Below are 18,038 nucleotides of genomic sequence, written 5' to 3' on the forward strand. Positions count from 1 at the left end.
AACTGGCCAATTTCACCGGACATAAAAGAAACACTAAAAAATGACGTTGAAGTCAAAGAGGTGATGAGTGTGGATGTTACAAAATTACATGAAAATCCACTAAACAAACTGTTCTCTCACTATTCAGACTGGTACCGTCTAAAAAAGGCAGTTTCCTGGATACTTATGTTCAAGCAGCTGCTTCGCAGGTTAAGTGCACATCAGAAGCTTCTCATGTCACAAGCAAGCGACTGTGAAAGCAGCAAAAGGAAAGCTGAAAAGGTTGCAGGTCAAATGCAGCAGTTCAAAACATATATTAAGGGATCTTCACTTACCACTGCAGATGTTGCAAAGGGAGAAACTGAGATTGTTAAGTTTTGTCAAAATCAAAGCTTCGCAGAAGAAATTGCAAGTCTTCAGAAAGGTGACAAGCTTAAAAGGAGCAGTCACATTGCAAAGCTGGATCCTTTTGTCCAGGATGGAGTTTTAAGGGTTGGCGGTAGGTTGCATGAGTCTGCACTACCAGCCGATGTTAAGCATCCAGTGATTCTCCCTAAAGGTCATCATGTTTCTACTTTGATTCTGAGACACACTCACCAAGAAACAGGTCATGGAGGAAGGAATTACACATTATCCAGGCTGAGAGAAAGATTCTGGATTCCACAGGTAGATTCAGCAATAAGAAAGATCCTGTCAAAGTGTGTAACATGTAGAAGGATATTTGCGAAACCTGGTGAACAAAGAATGGCAAACTTGCCACAAGATCGCCTGATTCCTGAAAAACCTCCATTCACAAATGTGGGCATAGACTATTTTGGACCTTTTGAGGTCAAGCATGGGCGCAGCAGAGTTAAGCGATATGGTGTATTGTTTACATGCCTTGCTGTTAGAGCAATACACGTGGAAGTTGCCCACTCACTTGATACTGATTCCTGCATAAATGCATTCAGGAGGTTTATTGCAAGACGAGGTCAAGTGTGTCATGAGATCAGACAATGGCACTAACCTTGTGGGTGCAGAAAAGGAAATGCGTGAAGCAATCAAGGGATGGAATCATTCAAAAATCTCAGAAATGCTCATGCAAAAAGGCATCACCTGGATATTTAACCCCCCAGCAGGGTCACATTTTGGAGGAATCTGGGAGAGGCAAATTCGCTCAGTTAGAATTCTTAACCAGATCCTAAAACAGCAACCTCTGGATGATGAATGCTTGCAGACATTGCTATGTGAAGTTGAAGCAATTGTCAACGGCAGGCCAATAACAAGAGCGTCTAATGACCCCAATGATTTAGACGCACTTACACCCAACCATCTACTTCTTCTTAAAGGGCAGCCAGTACTGCCACCGGGATTGTTTCAAAGAGAGGACTTGTATGCAAAAAAAAGGTGGAGACAAGTGCAGTACCTGTCAGACATCTTTTGGAAGCGTTGGACTAAAGAGTATTTGCCGCTTCTACAAGAAAGACAGAAGTGGTTAGTGACTAGGAGAAATCTGAGACCAGGAGATGTTGTTCTCATAGTTGATGACAGTGCACCAAGAAGTTCCTGGTTAATGGGAAAGGTTGAGAGTACAGTTCCAGACTCACATGGACTTGTCAGACGTGTGTTTGTCAAAACCAAAACTAGCGTTTTGGAGAGGCCCATCGACAAGTTATGTTTATTGCTTGAAATGGAGGCAACAGTTTGAATCTTAGCCTCAAGTGTAACAGATTTATGTTCAACACATATGATGTGTGTTGCATATAATGTTTGGTTAAGCCATTTATATTCCGAGTGTTGATATTAAATGACGCATTATTGTGTTAATATGTAATTGTTATGCCTTAGCAGTAACAATTAGGGGCCGGAATGTTAGCGCCATTTATAGTTATTACATGTTTTATTTTGAAAAGCCTGAAAAGGATATGGTGCTTTTGTTGTGAAAAGTTTGTGAGAAATAAACAAGCGAATGGCGGAGCGACACGATGGTTTTACCGTCGTTGTTGCACAAACCGACGCGTAAAACAGCCTCTTGTCCATCCAGACTCTTATTTTAGATATAAGAGAAATAGAGAACTCCAAGAAGAAACAAGATAGCCGCTACAACCACTAATAAAAAAACAAAAAAACAATTCAGACAGCATGACTCCTATTATAAACAGATGAGGTCAGCTGACCGACGACCCAGATACATACAGCAACAGGTGAGCGAGTAACGGATTCTCAGATGGCAGCCACTATTTATGGTAGCACCATATATTGGCTACTAAACGGTGATTAACAATATGAAAGTATGATATTCATTTTGCTACATTTACAACTTTAAAGGTTAAGTGCTTTCACTTTCACCCTTTTAGCATTAATCATAATGTAATGACCTTTAGATAAATATATGTGACGTTAAAATATAGTATATAAGGTAAGAGTTTGTACAATTCTAACGACTTTAAAAGTCAATATTTGGAATGACCACCTCTATTCTTCAACACAGCCTGAACTTTTTTTAGGCAAGCTTTCTTGTTATTTCTTTAAATACTCTCCAAGAAGAGTTTCAAGGCTTCTTGAAGGACATTCAAAGCTCTTTTTTGAAGAGAAACTATTCACAGACACAAAATGTGCTGGTACTTTTCTGTGTTAGTAATTCCATAAATGTTGACAAGATCCCCAAGATCACTGACTGAAACGCAGCCCCACACCATGACAGAGTCTCAGCAGTGTTTTATACATGGCTTTAGACACTCACTCTTTTATGTCCTCCATGTGTACTGACAATGTGAACAAAAAATGTCAAAGTTGGATACTTAATTCATTAACACCCGCTGCCACTGATTTTCCATCCAGGTTTTGTGTAATCTGGCACACCTCAGCCTTTTCTTCCTTAAGAATGAAGTCTTAAAAACACCCTTCCACTGAGACCATTTCTGTTGAGACTTCAGCGAACAGTAGATGGATCAGCTAAAAGTGCCAGATGCATCTCTCCAGTACTGTGTCAGGTCTTTCCTGGATTTGTTAAGGCTTCTTAAGGACATGACTTTCAGATTTGGTTCATCGGTTGTAGTGTTTTAGGCCTGTCACTTCTTTGGTCCTCCACCTGTTCAGTTTACTCAAATTGTTATGGAGACACTGCACACCATACAGACACCTGCCAAGTTATGGCCCATCTAGGCGTGGCCAGACCATGACATAAGGGTGATCCATCCCCGTCTGACCCAGGCAGGACATCACACAAGTAATCCAGTTTTATGGTAGTTCGTTTACAAAGAACTGAATCGTGACAATAAAAACATTTGCGACCGTTTGATTTAAGAACAAATGCTGACACATTTTTACACATTGCTTTTGGTGACTTTTTCCGTTTAGAAAAATTCTCCTGAAACGAATTCTGTGTACAGAACACACTTTTGTGCGTTAAAACAAACTCATCAGCCAGGAGTGCCGCGTTAGTGAGAGATGTCACCTTTTGTTTGTTTAAATAAGTCACGATGCGTTCCGGCAAACACTTTTTAAACTCCTCCAGCAAAATAAGAGCTTTCAACTCCTCAACGGTTTTAACTTTACGTGAACAACACCATTTCTCAAACAATACATTCTTTTCTCGCTTAGCAGTTTTATTAAGATCCCTGAATTTTTGTCAATAGGCTTCAGGCATACGTTCATATGCCTGCAACACAGTCTTCTTAAGAGTTTCGTAATCTAAACTCTGCTGAATAGATAGGCTTGAACACACTTCTTGGGCTTTTCCCACAAGTTTACATTGGAGTAAAAGGGACCAAAACTTGCGAAACGGGGAAACCAATGTGATGTGCTTATATCAAAACTAGCAGAAGGAGAAACACTTGTGCTTGAGGATGTTGATGTACCTCTAGCTGAGCCTTTTTAAAGCTTAAGAGCTCTGATACGGAGGTGCAAAGCTTGCACTTCCAGCTCCTTGTTGCGGGTCTCCACCTCTTTTATGCGGAGCGTGAGGCGCAGATCCTCAGTTGCCGAACCTTCACTAGGTTCAGATATCTGATCAGCCTCCGTGTCAGCAGCAGATGTATCAGCTGCGTTAGCATCCACTTCAATGCAGCGTCATCTGCCTCTTCTACTGGCTTTTTTTCAGCATCCCCTCGTGGCAGAAATACACCTTTCTCCACCAGCTTTTTAGTCAGTGTTTCCTTCAACTCTGCCTTGTGAGCACTTTAAGACACTTCCACATTATAAGAGTTAGCCACAATGAGCGGGTCCGCTTTCTTACATTTCTCAATTTTTTCCCATGAAGGTGCCTCCACAAAATCTTCAAGTGAAAAATCCTTTATCACACACCTCCACACAAAGAAATAAAACTGCCAACCAGAACAGGATACACCAACCGAACTTACCAAACAAAGCGAGAAAAGATCCTGGACGAGCCCCCAATTATGTTATGGCCCATCTAGGCGTGGCCAGACCACAACATAAGGGTGATCTATCCCCGTCCGACCCCAAGCAGCACATCACACAACTAATCCAGTTTTATGGTAGTTTATTTACAAAGAACAAATGTAAAATAATTGATGGGAGCAAATTATAACCTCGGTGGACCAAAGGCCAAAATAACAAACAAAGGGAGCCTATCTCAAAGATAAATCAAGCTTTCCTATTCAAAAGAATTAAACCAAATGACAACGACTAACCTTCCTAACTAACAAAAACAGGAGAAAACTGTAATCAAACAAAAAGGCAGTCCACCCCTACATGCTCCAGTAGCAACAAATATTAGGGAACACACAGTCTGCTGGTTGGGATGGGCCGAGGATGAATGACTGTCCGTCCATGGCGGTGTCTTCTTATATGCTGCCTCCTGGTCATTAGCCAATCGGTACAATCCGTCCCCCTGGATTCACCAATCATGGAGAGGCACCTGCACACTCAGATTTACATGTTAAATAAAATTACGCCAACAGTCGGAACATCAGCCAACAGCACTTTGGGAATCATCTTGTTGCTGCAAAAATACTATTCTATATCTGTCAAAGTGTATTATCTTGGGAATTTGCAGATTTTCTAAAGAAACTGGAACAAATGATGTGTTTTTGAGAAAGTCTGCTAGTAACAAAGTGACTAAGGATGCAATTACACTTTGGAGTCTAAATAAAGTTTACAATATTGTATGTTAACATTTTATTGAAAAAATAATGCATATCCTGCCAACGAGGAGATGGCAGCCATGGGACTCAATGAGTTTAGTTAAAAATAACAGTTTAACTTCTGATCCCACAAAGTTAAAATGTACGTTGTCATAGTGGAATGTATTAGAAACATACATGTTTAGAAAAATGCATTTCACATGTACAAAAATTCTCAAAATGTATTAAAAAAGTTACAAGGAAACAAGAGAAATGTTTCTGTGGCTGAATGCTACTATGTTGTGACTGACATCGGACTTGTTCACCAGCAGGCTCCACACGCTATCTCTGGTTTGGAGCCGCATTCCTGAATCCAAGATCTGTTTGAATACATTACAAGGTAATAACAATAGGTCAGTTGTGTTTTGTGAGGACAGATACTGTAACTCACATGTACTTACTCAGGCACGTCTTTGCAGCTGAATGTTATTCCTGTATCTAGAGTTTGCGTCAAATTCTTCAAGGATGGATCTGTACAGTTTGATCTGAAGAAGTTAGAAACAGAACAGAAGCAGTGAATATAGGATCAATTTTAAAATATTGGATGCACATTGTGGTGACAGATTTGTGTATAAAGAGAAAACCTTACATGTTGTTCTTCTGTATGACCATAACAACATTCAGGTTCTTGACCCTAGAGGCATTCAACCTCGGCACCTCAACGCTTGCAAAAATACTGAAGAGAAAAAAAAGAACAGCAGCTTAGAGCACAAAATTCAACTAGATATTGCTATCACCACAACACAGATTTTTTTTCATCTATGTGGCACTTGAGCCTACGACACACTCTTAAAGAATTTCTACAGTACTAAAAGGATCAGTAGTCACCTCAGAGAATTATTCTCAATGCAGAATGCCTTATGTTGCAGTCACACTAGGGAAAGCAAGGTTTGTAGACCGTGGTATTACCGGAGGTATTGTGACCCTCTACAATGAACTTGAGCCATGAGACTGCTTTTAAAATGGCTGCTCTTAAGATGAGGAACAGGTCTGTGACCGCTTCCTGCTAGCTGCCATCTTCAAAGCAGCTCTGATTTATCAAGACAGCGATAAAACAGCAGTTAGACAGAATCAGTCTGCTATCAGTCTGTGATTAAATGAGGCCAATTTGGCAATTACAAGCAATCTGTTTGTGATCCATTGATGAAAACCACAAATCTGTTACCATCTGTTTGTTGTTACATTAAGAGTTCAGTCAGAATTTCATGGAATTGAAAAAGAAATCCTCAAAATAAATATTGATATAATTCTTGCAGGACAGCAATTTAACTGCAAAGTGACAAAAGTGACCATCAACTTTGCCTTTTTATACCAATCCAGAACGAAACCCTTGGGCAGCGAGTCGAATCGAGTCCTCTACAGCAAAGAGACAGACTGACTGCAGTGTGTTGAATCTGTCTGCGTTCATAAGTTAGCTGGTACTTATTTGCAAACCTTTGCCAATCTGTCTGAGTCTGTGATTGTTTAGAGTCAGGTCGGCCACCACCAGGTGACCTGTGCAGCTGCCTTAGAATCAAAATTGATCGGCCAGAGATTGAGGCTGATACATACTCAACCACTGGACAATGAATTGTTCACCACAACTACTTGAATTTGGTCGCTAATTGCTAAGAAAATTCAATGCTGTTGCTGTGATTTCTTTCCTAGTTCCAAGGATGCAGCAGTCTTAGTTTAATCCTAGTGTGACTGAAACATAAATGAAAATGAAGCAGCCCACATCAAAATGACCCCGAGTGGAGACACAAACATTTAAACCTCATTTGGTTTGTAGAGCAAGAACTTTTTTTTTACAACAACCTTTGACATTGGGCAACAAAGACAATAATAACTGTTTTTAATAGCACTTCTTTTAATCTGCACTGACAACTTAACTTAGCTTGAAACTCAGCACATATATCACTGTTAAATTGTTTGGTGCCAGCACTTGCTGCTGCCTATCTTGGTCAGGTCTCCCTTGAAAAAGAGTTTTTTAATCTCAATCGGATCTTCCTGGTTAAATGAAGGTTAAATAAAAAATTACCACTAAATAAAAAACCATTCCTCATAAAACTGTCAGAGAAGCAGAAGCGGTCCTACCTTGTAGAATTGAATGGATCGCTGACCAATTCGTTTAGCATTGCCGTGACATTATCACAGGTTACATCTGCAAACTACAGACACACAAAGGGGATTTTGAAGAAACACTCACTCATCATGTAAAAAAACCTAAAAAAAAATTCAAGATTTTGTCCTGATTTAATGTTAGTTATTTGTGTCTTCCTGTAAAGTTTTTAATAATGGAACATTGGACATATCTAAAGTCCCTTATTTTAAAAAATGAAAAAATGACTGCACTTCTTACTCCACAGATCGATATTATGTGAACATCATTATATTCATAACAGGAAGTATGAGGCTGCAACATATCACTGAGGTTTTACCATTATGATCCAACGTCGTATTTAAAATTATTTTACTGTCCAAATGTTGCAATAATAATTACACAGATGTCATTTTAATGCGACTGTGGTCGTTTTTCCAGCTTTTCCATTTCTTCTAGTTCACCTTTAAGTTCACCCAGGCTTTACTGGTCTGTACATTTTGTTAACAAACAACAAAATGAACAGCAAAAGATCAAAACAAGTTATACTGCTTTTTAAAGATTTGCTAAGATTATCACACACCCAAAAAACGGTATGTTTAGGAGCCAAACGAAACAAATTCCAAGCATAACATGACAAGCCCTCGCTAGTCTTGGGAGAGATCACTGTTTAGTTGCGGTGTAATCCAGGAAAAAACAGCATTTCATTTCTAAAAAAGTTTAATTAATTCTTTTACTCAACTTTATCTTTTCTTTATTTTATGGTATTTATGTGCTCTTTGAATTAATGCAAAAGCTACTTTATTTAAAGTTTGTGGTACTTGCATTTGCAGCATGCATCCCCATTATTAAAGCATCTAATTGAGCCATTTTGGTATTTTTTCTATTTTCCTCCTTCTGTATTTTATAAGCACTGTCAGAATGTTTTTTTTTAATTAAAATCAAATTCCCACTATGATTACACACATGACAAACCTTGAATGTATTTTCTGGGACTGCTGCACAAGTCACTGAACTGTAAAAAATTATGAATCAAAGGATATTTGTGTGTTTGTTTGGCTGGGTTTTACTCTGTTGTGCAACAACTAACTTTTCCAAACAGTCAAAAAAAAAGAAGCAAACTCGACCAAAGCAGGGCTCCTTTGAATGTGTGGGCTGCTGCTCACTCAGGAGAGCGCTCCATGGAGACCGACACAAAGCCTCATTGATAGTAGGGATGGGTTCTGACATAAACGGTAGTAACCAGATCGAAAAGTAGCGCACATTTCGGTGCTTTATTTTTTCCTGAGATGCCATTCACCTTGGATTCTACCCAATTATTTTACCTTTGCAAGGATAGTAGGCGGGCCCAGGTACGTACGTTCTTTTGGAGCTACAGATTAAAAATGCCCAAGGCAAAGCGGTCAAAAGTCTGACTGTACTTCACAGCAAAAGATGCAAACTCAGCAGCCTGCAACAAGTGCTTTAAGGTGATACTGTGCAAAGGAGGTAACACCTCGAATCTGACGACGAACCTGGCGACACATAGTGTTTTTTTTTTTAAAAGCCGAGAAATGCACCGAGTTAGCAACATCCCCCAAGAACCCAAAGAGGAGAGTCCTGGCCCCTAGCCCTGCCAGTGTAGCAGAAATGATGACGGATGATGATGGCAGCAGCAGCCGTTCTTCTCTGCGTGAGTAGCTTAATGTTGTTCATGTGTAATTTACGTTGATTACGTTAACCACGTTATTAAATTAATGCATGTAAGGTGAACTAGCAAACACCGTTGTAGTTACATGCGGCTGTCTTCTTGTTTGATGGCAGATGCTCCCTTCACTCTGGCCAAAAAGGTTAAAATGACCAAAGAAAAAGTGGAAAACAGCCAAACATGAGAGGTTTTTGGACAAAGTTTGTGTTTTTTCCATTGTTTAAGCACTGCTTCCAGCCAAGAGTGATACCATATATGCCCTATAGCTGCAGAAAAGGCTAACATTGTTATGTTTTTACAAAAAACAGCTAAACATGAGAGGTTTTTGGACAAAGTTTGTGTTCTCCATTCTTTAAGCACCGGTTCGAGCACCGTTTAAGCACTGGCACCATTTCAAAAGTACCGGTTTGGCACCGGTATCGGATAAAACCTAAACGATACCCATCCCTAATTGACAGACAACGAGACAGCATGAACATTACTTTTCTCCATCACCATGACTTATACTCAGAAGGGATTTGCTGCACTCTGCGGTCTGCTTGTGTGTTATTTTAAGCAATGCACGACCTCAGGACTATACCGTTTAACAGAGAGAAAGAAAATGTCGTAAATTCATGTTGAAAACTTATAGCAGCAGAGGCACGAATCCAAAATGAGCGAACAGGGTTGTTTTCACAGTCTGACCATCCGGGGCACCCATTAGTAAAGGTATCTATGACAACAACATGCATATTTGCTTGGCTTAGCTCCTCAAAATAAAATACAAGAAAAGAAAGAAATCTCACAACATTACATAACGACACAGGACAGAAAAGAAAAAAGAAAAAGCTAGGGCACATTTATCTTAGCTGTCCACCCTCAGCTGCTTAGCCAGAGTGTTGACTCAAAATATTCTGTGTGTAACAACCTTGAATTTATTATTACTATTAACTGATTCATTTAGTATTAAATACATCATTGTGAGGTGGCCGTGCATCTTACAACAGTTTCTGTGCCCTTTCTGGTGAGCTGAGCTTAAACTATTAGGAAAAGTTTATTTGGGGAAAAAGGGGTATTAATGAACCTTGATATCTTTGTTCTACTGTGATTTTAATGAGTCTTTTTTAAAAAAAAAGGTAGAAAGATGCTCTGCTGACATAGAAAGTCTTGTAGAATTCTATGTTTCTGTTTTCTGTAGCCTGATAGTGTTTAACGTTACAAGGTTTCTTGATCATTCTCAAGCGATAGTGTTTGTGTGTATCTTCTCAGAACAAGTGAGGGCATGAAAACCACAGTTAAAGGTTTATCTGATCTGTGTGTGCGTGTAGTCTACATGTGGCAAGTTTGCGAAATTCTCCTTAAACGTCAGGGCTCAAAAACCTTGACATGACTTGACTTGCTGTTGGTATGTAAATGTAACAACAGGCCACACAAATAAAAAATCATGTCTTGCACGACAAATTACATATATTTTTCGAGTATTGCATCATTTATATAAACTACTCTATATATACTGTCGGTGTTCTTTTGCCGGTGTCTAGATTTTTATAGCGCTCGAATAATAAACTTTAAAATTCTTATCTGCTGCTTTGAGAGTGTTACCATTGCTGCCTTCTTTTCCACACCAGGTCAGACCATCCAGGACAGATCCCAAAAGAGTGTCCTCCAAAGTGACAAAACAATCCTTTCTCTTTGCAGTGAAACCATGGACCACAACCTTGGTTTTGCTCCAGAACATCATCTAACCCACAAACACAGATATTTATGTATTGTTAAACAGTTCATGAATGATTATGGCAGACGGGATGATTGAGATAGTGTAATCGCGAGTTCAAACGCAGTCACTCCTGCATTTGCCAAGATTGCTCAAATATGGAAACATGCAAGTACACATGTACACATTCAGTGATTATTCATTCATCATTTGATCATACGTCGGTGCATCTGAAAATACAATTAAAAAAATGTAAATAGAAAAGTTTTTAAATACCACAACTTACTGATTGAACTTCTCACACCTAGACAAAAATGTAGATTTAAATTCACTTTTGTTCTGAGGGAGAGTCAGTCCCAACACCAAAATAATTACAATAAGACCAACGATGGCAGTTAATATGACACAGTGTTTCTTCCTCTGTTTCCAAGGATGAGACGAGACTCCGTGTGCTCCATTATAAATGCGTAAAAATGTAGACGTCTTAAGAAGTCTGCCCAACAAAATGTTGTTTACTGTCACTAGCACATGAGCTTGGACCTCTATTTATGGAGACACGGAATGACCGCATACACAAACTATTCAGGCTCTCTCCAATTAGAAGTCTTGCACAACCATAAAGGAAGTAAATGTGCAAAGCAGAAATTATATCTCTTAGCTGGCCTGGGAAAGCCTTGGTGTTCCCCCGGACAAGCTGGAGGACGTGGCTTGGGAGAGGGAGGTCTGGGCTTCTCTGCTTAGGCCGCTGCCCCCACAACCCAGCCCCGGATAAATGGAAGAAGATGGATGGATGGATGGATGGATATATATATATATTCTTTATGATAAGCTGACCGCGATGCAGGTGGATGCCTCTCTTGAGTCCTGGACTATTGATTACCTGACAGGAGGACAACATTATGTGCCTCTTCAACCTTGAGTGTCTGACAGGGTGATCAGCAACACAGGAGCACCACAAGGGGCCGTCCTCTCCCCTTTCCTTTTCACCCTCTACACCACATACTTCAGCCACTGCACAGAGACCTGCCATCTTCAGATGCTTTCTGACGACTCCGTGGTGGTTGGATGCATCAGTAAGGGTGATGAGACAGAGTACCGGGCTGTGGTTTATTCCTTTGTCACGTGGTGCGAGCAGAATCATTTGCAGCTCAACGTGGCAAAGACCTAGGAATCGATTGTGGCTTTTAGGAGGACCAGGAAAATCTTGACCCCTGTTTCAATCCAGGGGGTCAATGTGGACATTTTGGAGGACTATAAATACCTTGGAGTACACATAGACAATAAACTGGACTGGGTTAAAAACACCACTGCACTCTAAAGGAAGGACCAGAGTCGTCTCTATTTTCTGAGGCGGCTGACATCTGTCAGACAATGCTCAGGATTTTTTACGAGTCTGTTGTGGTCAGTACCATCCTCTATGCTGTTACATGCTGGGGCAGCAGGTTGAGGGTCACAGATGCCAACAGACTAATAAACTGATGCGCAAGGCCAGTAATTTTGCGGGGATGGAGCTGGACTCCCTTAGGGTGGTGTCTGAGAGGCGGATATTGTCCAAGATGAGGACAATGCTGGATAACACCTCCCACCCACTTCATGACATGCTGGCTAGTCACAGAAGCACGTTCAGCATCACCCTTTTGCAGATGCTCTACAGTAAAATAACAAATGTAAATCTTTTTAAAAATATACTCAATTTTATTTCAACTACCTTTTCAACCTGTTATGACAAATTGATCAACATACATACCCTCACAGGACATTTTTTCTTCATTAGGTACACCTTGCTTGTTCCAGGTTAGACTCATTTTGGTGTATTTTCAAGAAGATGCTGGAAATATTCCTCTGAGATTTTGGTTCCTATCAGCAATACAGCATCACACAGATGCTGCAGATTTGTTGGCCGCACATCCACGATTTCAGTTTTTCATTCCACCACATCCCACAGGTGCTCTTTTGGACTGAGCTCTGGTGATTATGGTGGTGGGACCATTTGAATACAGTGAACTCACTGTTATTGCGGATCACGTTCACAGTTCTTTACTTTATTAAACACCAGTTGTGATATATACAAGTTGAGGGAATCAGAGAAGGGCTCCAGGGGTCCCCAGGTTGGCAGGGGGAAACAGATGCTCCACACACAAACACTCTGATCTCGTTCTCACATTCAGCTCCAGTCCTCTTCTCCACTCGATGCTCACACACACTCCTCCTCACTGTCAGACACTCACGGTCATTCATCCAATAGAAAGCAGGGTTACAGGACGGGTCCGGGAATGTATGTACAGAAAAGGGGTATTACTACTAAAACAATGACAATTCAACTCAATTAAAATTTATTTATATAGCAAATCACAACAACAGTCACCTCAAGGCACTTTATAGGAAGACAGGATGAAAGACATGCTGTGGAAGAGAGCCAGAGATTAATAACAAGTGTGATTCAGCAGAGAGGTCTATTAACACATGTTAAGCGAGAAAGGTGACTAAAAAGGAAATACTCAATGCATCATAGGAATCCCCCAGCAGTCTAGACCTATTGCAGCATAACTAAGAGAGGATTCAGGGTCACCTGATCCAACCCTAAATATATGCTTCAGCAAAAGTTTTAAGCCTAATCTTAAAAGCAGAGATAGTGTTTGTCTCCCGAATCCTAACTGGAAGCTGGTTCCACAGAAGAGGGGCCTGAAAACTGAAGGCTCTCCCTCCCATTCTACATTTAAATACTCTAGGAACAACAAGTAAGCCTGCAGTGTGAGAGCGAAGTGCTCTAATAGGGTGATATGGTACTATAAGGTAATCAAGATAAGATGGGCCTAAATATTTAAGACCTTGTATGTGAGGAGCAGGATTTTGAATTCAATTATGGATTAAGAGGGAGCCAATGAAGGGAAGCCAATATAGAAGAAATATGCTCTGTCTTTCTAGTCCCTGTCAGTACTCTTGCTGCAGCATTTTGGATTAACTGAAGGCTTTTCAGGGAGTTTTTAGGACATCACGATAATAATGAATTACAGTAGTCCAGCCTGCATGAACTAGTTTTTCAGCGTCATGCTGAGACAGGATATTTCTAATTTTAGAGATGTTGTGCAAATGAAAAAAAGTAGTCCTACATATTTGTTTGATATATGCATTGAAGGACATATCCTGGTCAAATGACTACAAGGTTCCTCACAGTGTTACTGGAGGCCAAGGTAATGCCATCCAGAGTAAGAATCTGGTTAGATACCATATTTAAAAGATTTTCAGGGCCGAGTACAATAACCTCAGTTGAGGTGAATTAAGAAGCAGAAAGTTAGAGGCCATCCAGATCTTTATGTCTTTAAGACATTCCTACAGTTTAACTAATTGGTGTGTGTTATCTGGCTTCATGGATAGTTGGGTGTCATCTGCATAGCAGTGAAAATGTATGTCTTCTGATGATACTGCCTATGGGAAGCATGTATAATGTAAACAGAATTGGTCCTAGCACTGAACCCTGTGGAACTCGATAATTAACCTCAGCGTGTGAAGAAGACTCCATTTACATGATCAAATTGGAGTCTATTAGATAGATATGATACAAACCACTGCAGTGCAGTACCCATAATACCTACAGCGTGCTCTAATCGCTCTAATAGGGTATTATGGTCGACAGTATTGAACGCTGCACTGAGGTCTAGCAGGACAAGCACAGAGATGAGTCCACTGTCAGAGGCCAGAAGAAGATCATTTGTAACCTTCACTAAAGCTGTTTCTGTGCTGTGATGAGCTCTGAAACCTGACTGAAACTCTTCAAATAAGCCATTCCTCTGCAGATGATCTGTTAGCTGTTTGACAACTACTCTTTCAAGGATTTTTGATATGACAGGAAGGTTGGAGATTGGCCTATAATTAGCTAAGACTGCTGGGTGTAGAGATGTTTTTTTTTTTAAGTAAAGGTTTAACTACTGCCAGCTTGAAGGCCTGTGGTACATAGCTGATTATTAGAGATAGGTTGATTATATTTAAGATTGAAGCATTAATTAATGGCAGGACTTCTTTGAGCAGTCTTGTAGGAATGGGGTCTAAAAGACACGTTGATGGTTTGGAGGAAGTAATTGCTGAAGTTAACTCAGAAAGATGGATTGGAGAAAAAGAGTCTAAATGAACATCAATGGTACTGAAAGTAGCTGTAGATAATGTTACATCTGTGGGATGATTTTGAGTAATTTTTTTCTCTAATGGTTAAAATTCATGAAGTCATTACTAGTTAACATTAAAGGGATGGTTGGCTCAACAGAGCTCTGGCTTTTTGTCAGCCTGGCTACAGTGCTGAAGAGAAACCTGGGGTTGTTCTTATTTTCTTCAATCAGTGACGAATAGTAAGATGTTCTGGCTTTGCAGAGGGCTTTCTTATAAAGCAGCAAACTATTTCTCCAGGCTAAATGATGATCTTCTAAATTTGTGACACGCCATTTCCTCTCCAGCTTACGAGTTATCTGCTTTAGGCTACGTGTTTGAGAATTTTACCACGGAGTCAAATACTTCTGATTTGAGGCTCTATTTTTCACAGGAGTTACAGCATCCAGTGTCATATGTAATGAGGAGACAAAGTTATTAACAAGATAATTGACCTCTGTTGGAGTAGCGTTCAGGTAGCTGCTCTGCTCTCAAACAGAGAGCAGAGCAGCTTTGAAGATGCTAACAGTGGGTGGATTATATACTTAAACTTAGCTACAGCACTTTCAAAAAGGCATCTACTGTGATGAAGTCTACTCCCCACTGCTGTGTAATCAATTATTGTAAATGTAAATGTTATCAGGAAATGATCAGACAGGAGAGGGCTTTCAGGAAACACTGTTAAATGTTCAGTTTCTATGCTATATGTTAAAACAAGACCAAGAGAGTGATTAAAGTGGTGGGTGGGTTCTTTAACATTGTGAGAGAAGCCAATTGAGTCTAATAACAGATTAAATGCCATGTTGAGCCTGTCATTTTTAGCATCTACATGGATGTTAAAATCACCCACAATAATTATTTTATCTGAGCTGAGGACTAAATCAGATAAAAAGTCTGAGAAATCAGACAGAAACTCTGTGTAAGGCCCAGGTGGATGATAACAAGTAAGACTGGTTTCAGAGTTTTACAGCTGGGGTGGACAAGGCTAAGCATCAGGCTTTCAAATGAATTAAAAGTCTGTCTTGGTCTTTGGTTGATTAATAGGCTGGTGTGAAAAATTGCTGCCACACCGCCCCCTCGGCCTGTGCTTCAAGGTTTCTGGTAGTTAGAATGACTCGGGGATGTTGATTCATTTAAACTAACATAATCATCCTGCTGCTGCAACCAGGTTTCTGTAAGGCAGAGTAAATTCATTTGTTGATCAATTATTAAGTCATGTACTAACAGAGACTTGGAGGAGAGAGACCTAATATTTAATAATCCACATTTCACTGTTTTACTCTTTGGCTCGTCCTGGATGCTGTATTGTTCTTCCTTTGTGATTTTTTTTTTTTTTTTTTAATGTTTAAGTCGTTTTTTGCTGGTTTTTAGTTTGTTTTTTTGTCTGTTTGGGAACCGACCCCGGAGATGAGGTTTTGGGGGGATAACAGGAGGACTGCAACTCTACTTCCTGGTCCCAACTCTGGTTAGTCACATTTTGGGGGGTTTAATAAATTTGGGCAGATTTCTAGAAAGGAGAGCTGCTTCTAACAAGACCAGGTTTCCTCCAGAAAGTTTCCCAGTTATCTATAAAGTCCACATCGTTTTTTGGACACCACTCAGACAGCCAGCAATTTAAGGAGAACATGTGGTTAAACATGTCACTCCTGGTCTGATTGGGGAGGGGACCAGAGAAAACTACAGAGTCCGACATTGTTTTGGCAAAGTTACACACCGATTCAATATTGATTTTAGTGACCTCCGACTGACGTAACCGGGTGTCATTACTGCTGATGTGAATTATAATTTTACTGAATTTACGTTCACCCTTAGCCAGCAGTTTTAAATTTCCCTCAGTGTCGCCTGCTCTGGCCCCTGGAAGACAATTGACTATGGTTGCCGGTGTCTCTAGCTTCACGTCTCAGAACAGAATCACCAATTACCAGAGTTTGATCCCCAGTGGGTGTGTTGCTGAGTGGGGAAAAACGGTTAAGACACATGAACAGGTTGGTGGTGTACCTGGGGCTTCTGTTTAAGACTGTGCTTCCTCCTCACCGTCACCCAGCCGCCCTCTTTAACCTGCTGCTCGGGCCCTGCCGGGGGACAGCTAGCTGGGCGTATGCTACCTTCGGCTGCACCGGCTACAGGGGCCTGGCTAGCTACCGATGTATCAAGGGTGCGAAGGTGAGTCTCCAAATCCTAGCCTCCAGAGCTGCAAATAGGCTCCATTTATTACAAGTATCATTAGTGCTAAAGGAGGCCGAGGAGTAACTAAACATCTGACACAATGAGCAGGAAAGTGCAGGAGGGACAGGTGAAGAGGCCATGCTGTTAGTGAGTCGGCTACAAGCTAAGCTAAGCTAAGCTAGTGAAACAGTAAAGACACAGTGAGTGAATAATAAATTTGGGAGTGAGTACACAGAGAGTGAAGCATGTGAAGATTATATTATGAAAAAAGTTTTTAATTAAATTGCTATGCAGATAAGCTACTCAAACACACCACTGTGTGTTGGAACGGGAACAGGAAATGATACTCTACCACAGAGAGAGCAAACACCCAGTGACAGTGCCACCCAAAGGAGGAGGAGATTCTTGATGAATGTGAGTTGTTGAAAAACACACACAAATTTACAAAGCCAGGATTTACACTGACGTGTTAACTCAATATTCCAGCAATGAGAGGTTTTGAGCTGCTGCCTTTAGTAGTGTCTAGGAAACAATGATGAATCACAGGTGAGTGATTATCAGCAGGTGTGTGTGTGCCAAAGGCGGAGGTGAGCTCTGCCCTGGCCAAGTAATGCAGATGAAGGAGAAAGGAAGAGCGAGGGAGGGAGAAGAGAAATCAAAACAAAAACACATGTAGCCTCGCAGGGCTGGCTAGCCAGACACAGGGATCATGTTCAAGAAGGCAGTCTGACATTATTTGAGCTGCCCATCTCTTTATAACTGTGTTTGCAATGGAATTGGCATTGTTAGCAGCAACACTTATGTGGCCAGTGGCATTTAAGCGATGCTCAGCATTAAGTTGTACAAAATTGGTACAAAGTTGTCAAAAAAATATCGCAGCAGCCTGAACTGTTGATACAAGACAGGACGGATTCACACTTTCATGTTGTTTACCAGAGAACTCCCGCTGTATGGATATTTTCTGTTTCTAAAACCATTCTGTGTAATCTCTAGAAATGTTTGTGTGGGAAAATCCCAGTGGATCAGGAGTTCCTGAAATATTCAGACTAGCTATAGAATTACTGCCATGTGATTTATTGATTAGCTATTTGTGTTGTGATATGGATTTAAGCAGTAGCTCTGGAGTTAGTAGTCATTCATCCTTATTGAGCAATTAAATTGAAGCAGTTC

The 18,038-nt window shown here is 40.5% G+C and overlaps 1 protein-coding gene across 1 annotated transcript; it reads right to left on the bottom strand.

Annotated features, from left to right (window-relative positions):
- Positions 1-5,367: 5,367 nt before the first annotated feature.
- On the bottom strand, positions 5,368-10,592 carry LOC134634131 (ADP-ribosyl cyclase/cyclic ADP-ribose hydrolase 1-like). Its single transcript, XM_063483198.1, has 6 exons — positions 10,454-10,592; positions 9,505-9,584; positions 7,182-7,255; positions 5,695-5,781; positions 5,507-5,590; positions 5,368-5,425 (listed from the first exon to the last, which is right to left on the bottom strand). Exons 1-6 carry the CDS (start codon positions 10,590-10,592, stop codon positions 5,368-5,370), a joined length of 522 nt encoding a protein of 173 aa, XP_063339268.1.
- Positions 10,593-18,038: the final 7,446 nt, after the last annotated feature.

This window comes from Pelmatolapia mariae, linkage group LG9 (assembly GCF_036321145.2).
Source record: "Pelmatolapia mariae isolate MD_Pm_ZW linkage group LG9, Pm_UMD_F_2, whole genome shotgun sequence".
Classification (NCBI taxonomy): domain Eukaryota; kingdom Metazoa; phylum Chordata; class Actinopteri; order Cichliformes; family Cichlidae; genus Pelmatolapia; species Pelmatolapia mariae.